The sequence below is a fragment of the Perca flavescens genome, chromosome 13 (genome assembly GCF_004354835.1).
Source record: "Perca flavescens isolate YP-PL-M2 chromosome 13, PFLA_1.0, whole genome shotgun sequence".
Lineage (NCBI taxonomy): Eukaryota > Metazoa > Chordata > Actinopteri > Perciformes > Percidae > Perca > Perca flavescens.
The window spans coordinates 2,938,165-2,949,049 of NC_041343.1; the positions used below are offsets into that span (position 1 = coordinate 2,938,165).

General features: G+C 38.7%; 1 protein-coding gene across 4 annotated transcripts; it reads left to right on the forward strand.

Annotated features, from left to right (window-relative positions):
* The first annotated feature begins 1,434 nt into the window (after nt 1-1,434).
* crtam (cytotoxic and regulatory T cell molecule) lies at nt 1,435-10,885 on the forward strand. 4 transcript variants are annotated; one of them, XM_028596073.1, is made up of 11 exons: nt 1,435-1,504; nt 2,732-2,878; nt 3,027-3,179; nt 3,370-3,489; nt 5,071-5,226; nt 6,310-6,576; nt 8,396-8,443; nt 8,616-8,678; nt 8,867-9,007; nt 9,098-9,199; nt 10,491-10,885. In XM_028596073.1, the coding sequence occupies exons 1-11, from the start codon at nt 1,459-1,461 to the stop codon at nt 10,664-10,666; spliced, it is 1,419 nt and encodes a 472-aa protein (XP_028451874.1). In that variant the 5' UTR covers nt 1,435-1,458; the 3' UTR covers nt 10,667-10,885. The 4 variants fall into 4 exon arrangements, with proteins under 4 accessions (XP_028451874.1, XP_028451876.1, XP_028451875.1 ...); XM_028596075.1 differs by having other exon boundaries at nt 9,113-9,199; XM_028596074.1 differs by having other exon boundaries at nt 2,732-2,872.

The window sequence follows — 10,885 nt, forward strand, 5'->3', positions numbered from 1 at the left end:
GATCAACCACCTGTGCAAAGCAGTTTATCTCAGTGACGTACAATTACAGCCTGAAGTTCAAGAGGACCAGTTGGTGACTAAAGCCGGTTTCCGACCAACTAGTTACAGGAACATAGTTCTAGGAAAAGTCCACTTCTAACCAGTTCTACTAACTACTCTCCCCCATAACCGTTTTTTCCATTTGCAATTGCACTGGCCAAGTGGCCATAGGTACTGGTAGGAGGGGTAAGGGAGTGATGCAAGCACAGCAACAGTCTTTATAGCGTTAAATTAGAAAACAAATACACCAAAAAAAGTATGAACTAAATACTAAATCTAATGTCTCCCGAAGAGAAACAGGTATCTCTCTCTCCCCCGCCTCTTCCTGATGCACTGTGGACATGTGTATGTGTGTGTGTAACCACAGGTTCCCATTGATCTTATGATGGACATGTGTTGTGATATTTAAACAAACGATCCATCAACAAAATAAAAAAGCCTCTTATTAATGAGAGCAGTCTGAGAGACCTCCAGCTTACAGCGGGGTGTCTGAGCGTGTCTGGCCCAGTGACGAGCTAGCGGCCGGGGCAGGCCCCTGCTGGCTGTCGCCTCACTTCATGGAGCTTCTCACCTCCGAAATCTTTGAAGCAAATTGTCAATTTGGCAACGATTTTCACAAGACTGCCTATATTCAAAATCTAAACAGTTCATTTCTTGCTTAAAAGAAAGAAAAAAAAACAAGATGGCGAAAATTGTTACAATTGTACCGTTGTGGGGCCTCTTATTTCACCCAGGTCCCTATGCTGAATAGGGAACAGCGAAAAGAAGTAGGAGCTGAAAGGGTTACAGGAACAACAGTCACACGAGAAAAAAAAGGGTTCTAGGAATGCTATGTTCTAGGAACTGCAAAAATCCCTGTGGTTCCCCAAAGTTCCTGAACAGTTGGAGCTGATCTAATTGAGACTGTTAGGCTCTCTGATACAAACTGAAGTATTCCGTTATAGCTAAACCAGGCTACCCTGAAAATAATCTAAACATTTAACTCTGATGAACCCAAAAGACCACAGTAAACACAGTTAACTTGTGTTAGCAGAAAAAGCACAAATATATGTAACTAATAACAATCATAATGTCCCTCCTCCATGTGTGAAATACGATCTACCTGCAATTTGTTTTGAAGATTTATGTTGTGAAAATGGTTAATTAAAGATTCCGAATAGTAAGTTTTACTTTTCCATGAAATCACTAAAAATGACTGTTGGGTAGTATACCTATCATTCATTTTCAGAAACAGTAGCTGATAATTATAAATCCTGAACTATTAACCTTGTACTTTTACCAGTATCACATGAGAATCTCTTGAACCTGTGGAAACCACATAGCTGTGATGTCACGGAAGGTCCCTCAGTACAGTACAAATAGATCAAGTGATGAGGAAGCGCGGCAGAGTCGAAGTGTGATTGTTAGTGAGTGTCAGAGATGGAAGTGAAGCTGCAGCTCAGTGTCTTCGTGTTACTCATACAGGGTGAGTCCTTTACTTTCAATACTTCGCCTGGCATGCTTTGATAGGAAAAGTCGAGAAGCTGAGCTGAATCTTACCATTAAAAACAGCTGATGAACTGGCTGAAAGAGGACTTGCCTATCACAGATACAATACTGGTCTTTTGATGGCAATGTGGGATATTTGCAAAATTCTAGGGTTTATTGAGGAAATTTTGGGCAAAATTACAATGCTTCTGACAAGTCAAATGGTTGCTTTTGTCTTTAGTAAAAACAATGTTGCCCGAACTTATGCTTTTTGAGGCATTAGTGTATGTTTTACATGTAAAGCTTTTGATTTAGTCACCTGTGATAAATTGCATCCCCATTTGGATTCTCAACCAATTTACCCATTTCATTTTACTACATTTTATTCAATTATTATTTCATTCTGGCACATTGTAATATATGTTTGCATGCATGTTTATATATGAATATACTGTATATCTCGGTTTATCGGTTCTTATTTGATGCATATATTTTAAATTGCATATAGTATTTCCTGTGAAATTAAATGTTCTTCTAAATCAGGCTTTAAAAAAAAAAAAAAAAAAAAAAAAAATAGAATGTCTGAAACCCAATCACTAAAGTTTAGAGAAAACTCTCCAAAACATGTTGGCGTACAGTACAAAGTTTGTGTCTAAGTATTTTTCTGTGTTTTTCATACATTTGTTCAGTCACAGTACTATAATATCTAACACACAACCCACGCATGTCGAAAAGTCCTGATGACCTGTGATCCTTTGAGCCCACTGTCCTAACTGCTGGTTTCAATATGCCCCCACAAGTGTTTTTGTGGGGGCACAAAATTCGTCATTCTCACCCCATAGGAAAGAAAAAGCCCCCGTTACAAAAACCTACAACATTTCTCCAGCCACGACTTTCTCTTTCACCATGAAATAACTGACCACATTACTTCCTGTCTCATCAGACATGCATTATACTGTATGTGCGACGGGGGGTTGCTTATATTGTAGTTGCAGTAGGAGTTAAGTTTTCTTTCCTGTCACACCACCTCCACACACAAACACACACACACACACACTTAGATGAGTCAAACCTTGAGAAACAGGGTTTCAACTTCGGACACCTCTGTGTGCGAGGGAGGGAAACATACTTTAATTCCACCAGACGTATCAAACTGTATGGCGTGGAAATTACATTGTGCTCTCAAATTACAAGGAAATTGATGTTTCTATTTATTTGATTGCAGTTTCCCTGGCGGTCCGGCAGCGTGTGACTGTGATAAAAGGTCAGACCCTCAGCTTAACCTGCCCGCTTACTAATGCTCACAAGACCAATGTCGACTGGAAGAACCCTGAAGGATATATTATGTTCTTTAACGCCAACCAAGGTGAAGGTGATATATTTTTGTGCTTCAATCACACAACACACGTATAACAGCAACACACATTGTCTAATGTTTGGGCAAAACATTGCAAGAATCTCTAAGACTTTTGAAATGTAGGGTATTAAACAAATTCCCCCCCCCCCTCACTTGCTCCCAGCTTTAAAGGACAAGCGCTACAGCATCACAAATCTGTCGGAGTCAGAGTTCAGCATCAGTATTTCCAATGTCACCTTCAAAGACGGAGGAAACTACACATGCTCTCACTATCATAATGGCACAACAGAGAGGAAAGTGGAGGTGACAGTATTAGGTGAGAATAATGTTGCAGTTGACAGATTGTTTTATTGTTGAAGCCAGCAAGCAATATGAGGTTGACAATGATCTTTATTATAAGGGCTATAACCTTCACTGTGACTCGCCATGACCAATGTGTATCGATGATTTTCTGAGCATTTCATTATAATGTTATAACATATTCTCTGGTGTTCATTATTTTAAAGGCCTTCCCAAAATGCAAGTAACAAAGCATAATGGAAAGTTTGTGATAAAATGCACTGCTGAGGCGAACCACTATCCTCCCCAGATCTTCTGGAAATTGAATCGTGGGCCTGAAATTCTTGGTAAGTTGTTAATAACGTTATAGTAATAAGACGTGAACTTAGGGATGATTTAAAGCTTTAACCCAGAACATGCATGTCTGGAAAGAGAAAGAATGTCTTCACACTGCGGTAAAAGCATGGAACGAGCTTCCAGAAGAAGTTGTATGTTCCCCTTCAGTTAACTTTTATAGGTTGTATACATTTTGTCTGTCAAAAGATGTAGCCTAATGTACAATTATAAAGCTGATTTGTAATTTATGTGACTTATTTATGAAATGTAAGTCATTTTCAATCATGAAATGAATGTGCTTTCAAATTTGTTCATATCATTTTTGTGTTGTTTGAGTCTGGAATAGAGCCTTTTATATCCTGTAGTAGAATTTTTCCAATAAATTTGAATAAATGGCAAAAGCTACATAGCAAAAAAGAGGCGAACCAAAGTGAGGTTGTTACCTTCGATGCCTCACTTTGGTTCGCCTCTTTTTTGAACATGACTCAGAAAGGTGCATCGCCTGCCATCTTTAGCTGCCTGTTTGTGGGGCTGTATCTCGTGCACTCTGCTGTTTTTGATGAGACGATTTTTGTACGTCACTGTGACTGGCCTAGCTGTTTCAGAGAGATGAAACAAGCATCGGGACCTTTATGTTTTTATTCAGTCCAATAGTTTTGTGCCTAGCGTAATACATACATGAACCAAAACAGCAGGTATGCTTTGAGCACTCACAGTTTTTGAACAACCAGTCCTTTGCATTGGCCATTGCGATTGCCCTTTTGTAGGCGTATCAAAATTAGATTCAGCAACCGCAGAGTGGGCTCATCTCTTGATGACAATACCTTCCACAGTAACAGTAATCTCTACCCCCTTATGGTGGGTTAGTGGGTTGGCGGATGTTATTTCAAGCCCCAATGACAGCCATAACCTTTAAAAATTGCTTAATTATTGTGTCCTTTAATGACAGAAACTCAACACTTTGACAAACATGTAGACCCACTCATTTTATTTTGGGTGAAATTTGCATCCTGATAAAGTTCCCTTGGCCTTTGGAATTAAAATAGCCCGACATCATCACATAGCCTTCACCATACCTAGAGATTGGCATGGTTTTATTTCAGTTAGCCTAACAGCTGGTTTGATTCGCATATAGAGATGATTTTATGGAAAGTACCCCATGCCAATCTCTAGGTATGGTGAAGGGTATGTGATGATGTGGGGGGGCTATTTTAATTCCAAAGGCCAAAGAAACTTATCAGGATGCATAGTATCCTGGATCCATGAAATAACTGGCCTTTAAAAATAAAAATCTGCCTGCTTCTATGGGAATTTAACATAGGGGAGTCTATACTTATTACACTTTATGTGTATTTTAAGGAAGAACATTCATTTATTTACGATACATTATTCATTCACAAAGAACATTTCTAAAAGATGATATTTTTATTCCTCTTCTTAGCCAACTTTAGCATGGGCTCATAAACTTATGAGCACAACTGTAAATTGTGAGTTCTCAGCAATGTCGTGTTATGATTGAGTTTCTTTGACTACTGGTGCTGCTGGTACACCTGCTTAGAAATGGATACTGATGACATCATATCATTCCACAGCACACGCCCAGGTCCACCATGAAGGCAAAAAATATGTCTCAGTGAATATGTTACATCTTCACTCAGTGAAGAGCAGAGTCACTGTGAAATGCCTTGTTCGCCATCCGGCGCTGCTCTCAGAACCTCTGATGAACTTTGTCCCAATTCAACAACATTGTGAGTAATTCACTTTTTTTAAATGAATTATTTCTGTTTCTCTCATTCTCCCCCAACTCCAATTTGAGTAAAAATGTCCCTTGCATTTACCAAAACGTGTTTACTGAGAAGTACTTCTGTATAAAGGTTTATATTTGAGGAACAATGAACGCGTAGTTGTGTCGTCACAAAACAGGGAAAGCACTGGAGAGGGGTTTTTCCGCACTATTTACTCCATGACACTGTCCGCAGCACTAGACTGTGAAACTTGACCGACCAAAAACAAAACACAATTTCCTCTTTCTCTATGTCGCAAATAGTCTGGTTTCCTGTATTCATGTGAAAAAGAAAAAAAACAGATGTGTGATTGGCCGGTTGTTCAAATGCCCGCATGGATTTTCAATTTGATTTTCCATGAGTTGAATGCTTTTTCTGCTTAAAGTGCACATATTATGCTTTTTTTTAAAATCCATTTCCTTTTTTGTGCTATATATCTCTTTTGTGCACATTATAGGTTTACAAAGTGAAAAAGCCCAAAGTCCCCCCCAAAGGGACTTACCATCTCCAACAGAAAACACTGTTCACCAACTGCTCCAAACAGCTCTATTGTAGTCCAGCCTTTACTTCAGAGACAAACGTGGTCACTTTGGAACACACGTTATAATGCTCACCTAGCTGCTAGCATGGCACGCCCTCATACTCTGCTTCTGACTGGCTAGTAGGCCTTACCTAGCTACTATCAGGGCACGCCATCATACTCTGCTTCTGACTGGCTAGTAGTCCTTACCCAGGGACTGTCAGGGAACACCCCCATACTCTGCTTCTGACTGGCTAGTAGTCCTTACCTAGCTACTGAGCATGTGCGACTCCCAACAAAGATGAAACAGAAGTGAGATGTCTCACTCTGTAGCTAAAACAGAGAGCTCAACACACAGGGTGAAAAGAGGAACTGCAGCAATGTGCAGTACAACAAAAATATGGTGTTTTTTGAAAATTAAACCATGTAAACATATTCTGATATAACCTCTAAATACAATTATGAACCTGAAAATGAGGATAATATGAGCACTTTAAATAATGATGTAAACCCCCTCTCTGTCACAGTAACAAAGCCCCGGCGCACAACCACGACCAGATCACCCATAACCCAGCCTCGAGGGTCAACAGAGGGGCAGACAACAACAAGCAGCTGGTCCAGACATGGGAGAACAACAGCGTACCATGCAGAGGTGGACAGGACTTCATCACACAGCTCTACACAGTTATCAACTGTTCCCCCCAATCAGCTGTTTTCCTCCAGTGAGCCAAAGAGGGCCACTGGACTTCCTCTGAACCCTGTTACATCCACAGGCTCACAGCTCAACACTAGTGGTGAGAGACTTTTTTCATTTGTAATAATAATAATAATACATTTATTTTATATAGCACTTTAAAAGGTACTCAAAGACACTTTACAAGGTAAAAACAATAACGAGATCAGTATAAAAACTTGAATAACAACTAGGGGTGGGGGAAAAAGTCCATACAGCATAGTATCGCAATATTTTCCGTGGCAATACTGTATCAATACACAGACGCCAAGTATCCATCTATTATTATATATGTTTGTCTGCTTGACTATCCCATTTTGCAGCAATAAAAGTGAAGTGAGATGAACAAACAGAGACCTGTAGCTTCTTAGATAAAAACAGATGTTGACAAAAGTTCCTTTTGGAGACATCATTTGAAATTGGGAAAAAATTTGAAGTTGTAAAAAAGGTAATTGCAATTTGTTTACAATCGCAATCGTATCGGATCGTGATAATATCGTATCGTGACATAAGTATCGTGATGATATCATATCGTGAGGCCTTTGGTGATCCCCTCCCCTAGTAACAACTAGAGATAAATATTTAAAAAAGTGCAGCAAAACCACATAGAAACAAAAGGAAACAGCTAAGATGATAACAACACCAAAGAGATTACATGGCAGAATACATGTCCGATCAGATTCAAATAGTGAATTATGGCAAACCTCAAAGACTCAGTATTCATAAAACACAACAATAATGTCTACATTAATTTATTACAATGTACAGTATCTAAAAAAGTAAAGTACACCCTAAATAACAATGTGGATAAATGAACCTTGAATGGGTTTTCCTCTATGCTCATCCCTTGTTTATTTCTCTGTACAGCACATGTATAATACGTTGCAGTCAGCCCATGCGATGGAAAGTACAGATATCTCAGCTTTCACAGTGCATTTAAAACAGATGCATAACCACCACTATAGTTATGATACTAGATCTGTTTCCTGTGACGGAAGTGTCAGAATATAGTGTGAAACTCAGTCTCAACATTCATACATTCTGAGCAGGGGTGGAAGAAATATTCAGAACCTTTACTGCAGTAAAAGTACTAATGCCACACCGTCAAAATACTCTATTACAAGTAAAAGTCCTGCATTGAACAAGTTACTTAAGTAAAAGTTTCTAAGTATCATCAGGAAATTGTACTTAAAGTATTAAAAGTAAAAGAACTCAATGCAGAAAAATCCTCCCATTTTAGAAACTGGAAATTATCCAACCAGTTGTGTGTTTAATGGTCTAATCATTTCAGCTGTAGAGAACTGTCGGTATATTGTCGGTGAGTTTAATTTATAAAACGTCAGATTGTATAAACTACATGTATTTTGTGTGCAGAAATCCTAATGTGTAAAGTAACTAGTAACCAAAGCTGTAACAGATGAATGTAGTGTAGTAAAATGTACAATATTTCTATAAGTAGAAAATGGCATGAAAAGAAAAGACTCAAGTAAAGTACAAGTACCTCAACATTTGCACTTAAGTACAGTAATGGAGTAAATGTACTTAGTTACATTCCACCACTGATTCTGAAGATGGAACTGTGAGGCATCATGCAGTTAAGGATCCTTTCCGAGATCAAACTACATGTTGTTTACATTTTATGAAATATTTCAACCCAGAGGTTTTTAACTTTAAACACATAAGGATAATTTGTCACAGATAAATTAATTTTTAAATGAAGTTACACAGGACCTTACAGTTATTAAATGACATTCAGTTATTCATCTGCTCGTTTTCATGCATTACAGATATCATTTTCTTTAAAAAAAAAAAAAAAACCTATTTTCTCATGAGGCTTATTCATCAAAAAGTCTTTATTCTTCATTTCTCTGTTTTATCAGGCTCAACCAGGAGCAATGACACCATCCAAAATGCAACAAGCACAACAGGTATGATATCCAGTGAGATTATATGACAAACTATTCTTGACAAATGTCATTCTGATCCCACCTAGTGGTGATTTTGGACAACCACAATTGAGTTGTTCCATTTAGAAAACAGGCAGCAGCAGTTTATGTTAGTCTGCGTTACTGACTGTATCTTCTTCATAATTCCTTAAAGGCTGGACATCTGAGACCACGGAGGAGATCACATCCCATAACCGCACCGAGGGAAACACAACAGGTACGTTCACACTGTCATCAGTATTAGTGTCTGCATGGTGGAGACTAAAGTTCTGTTGCTCTGGTATGAAAATGATGATCAGATAACAGACTTGCTTTTACACATAGTATAAATGCATAGGATTAAAATAAAATAAAATTGATGAAGTCTTTGCTGAACTTAACCACGAGCATTCTGTTAATTCCCAGTGAGTGACCCAAAGAAGCAGATAGAAACTAGAAGTTCATCATTACTGGTCTTCCTGGTTACATGCCTGATCGTTGGTCTTCTGGTGGTAGTGATTTTTTTTGCCATCAAGCTGAGGAGAGCGCACATTACCTGGAAGAGAGGTAAGCAGATATTCCCATTTTCTGCATCTTGTAGTTAAGCTGCAAGCACTTTTTTTTTCAAATGTATTTAAAAAAAAAAACATTTGACAGTTTTTATTGTTACAGAGAATGAGGACTCTGATCCATCAGACGATAGCAGTAAATCAAAATACAGCCAGGAAGACAAGAACTCCCAAGGACAAAGGCGAAGAGGTAAGCAGATTCAAGAAATATACTGAAGAACATTTGTGTCAGCAGAGACTGTAATCTAACTGCAAACATTCAAATTCCTCTTGTTCCCATCACATGCTTTGTGAACACATTGGTAATTTAAAGGGCCCTTTCTTGCACCCAGTACAGCGCAACACAAAGCCCAAGTGTGTGTCTTTGCTAGTTTTAGACTGATGCAGCGCCCACGTCGTTTAAATAGCAAATGCACCTGCGCCCATCTTTGTGCCCATGGGCATGCTGGTCTTACAGGGAGGTGTGTTCAGGTGCATTCTGAACGTATTGCTATCTTGAGGCAGCGGGAAGTGATCACACCATTGACCAACAAAAACCTAATTTAAAGTAAATAATGCAGCATTTCATTCTTATTTTAACAGTGCATTAGTAAAATGCTCCTATGCTTGTGCACAGCGCGCACACACTATGCTTGTTACACACACAGGGACGCACAGCAGCACACACACATGCAGAAGATTACTAATAAAAATATTACGGTGCAAATCCTCCATCATAACAGCAATGCTCCAAGGTCCAAACGCGCCTGGCTTTTAAAGGGAATGGGAGATGAGCTCTGATTGGTTGATTGCATGTTACGCCCAAAACACACCTCTGATTAATGAAGACACTAAGGACAACCCTTCTGAACCATGCGCCTGGCGCACGGACCCTTTTTATCGCCGTCAAAACCAGCCATGCGCTTAGATCGTTAAAATAGGGCCCATAGAAGAGTTGTGCTATGGGTTGAAATTCAATGTGATTATTATTGAATGCAACTTTTAGCTATAGGATTGAATTAAGCTCAGTAAAACATGCCGGGAGAGTGTTTGCTTAATGTTGGCAGCCTTGGGAGAAAAATATACATGCTTTCCACTAGTCAGTCAGGAAATAAAGGTTACTTTTGTCTAGATGAGGAGGCCAAGAAATCCAGTCAGATAATATGATTCAACACATTCAAAAACTTTGAATTCAATAAAACATATATTAAACATTTTACATTAACTTCTGGTAACCCCTTCTTTTAGTATTTAGTATCTGTATTTTGTACATACATTTGTACATTCTAATTGTCTTATTAGACTCTCTACTTAATTTTGTTCCTGAATTCATTTTATTTGACAGTAAACAGGCGACTAATTCAATTCAAGCCTTCAGTCTCTGGTGACCTGTTTCTGTATGAATCTCTGGTTGTAAAATGCTAAAATTCTCTCTCTCTCTCTCTCTCTCTCTCTCTCTCTCTCTCTCTCTCTCTCTCTCTCTCTCTCTCTCTCTCTCTCAGGGCTCTTTAACACGGCATTCACACGGTACGAAGTTGAAAAGCCAGCTGTGATAACCTCGGTGATAAACACAGCTGCGATGGCAGACACAGAGAACGAAAACAAAGAGCAGACGTCTCCACCTCAAACCCCAGGACAAACTTCCACCAAGTGTGACATAAAGGAGACAGAGCTGTAACAATCTGTAAAATACAACATTTATACCATCAGCAATGTCATTTGCACCGTTATCATGCTCACAGATTAAGCTGATTAGCTTTTTTACCGCACTTGTAAAAAAGGAAATGTTTACACATAAAATAATGTTGTAACTTGCTAGTACTGTATTTTAGCCTACCGTGTAAATACTGTATACATTTTCTGTTTGAATGTACCAATAAATTCTATTTTGCTACAA

Excerpts from the sequence above, each read along its gene's own strand:
- crtam (XM_028596073.1), top strand. The coding sequence starts at position 1,459 with ATGGAAGTGAAGCTGCAGCTCAGTGTCTTCGTGTTACTCATACAGG. Across the intron at positions 2,879-3,026 it reads TAACGCCAACCAAGGTGAAG|CTTTAAAGGACAAGCGCTAC; the intron begins GTGATATATTTT and ends ACTTGCTCCCAG. Across the intron at positions 3,490-5,070 it reads TCGTGGGCCTGAAATTCTTG|CACACGCCCAGGTCCACCAT; the intron begins GTAAGTTGTTAA and ends ATCATTCCACAG.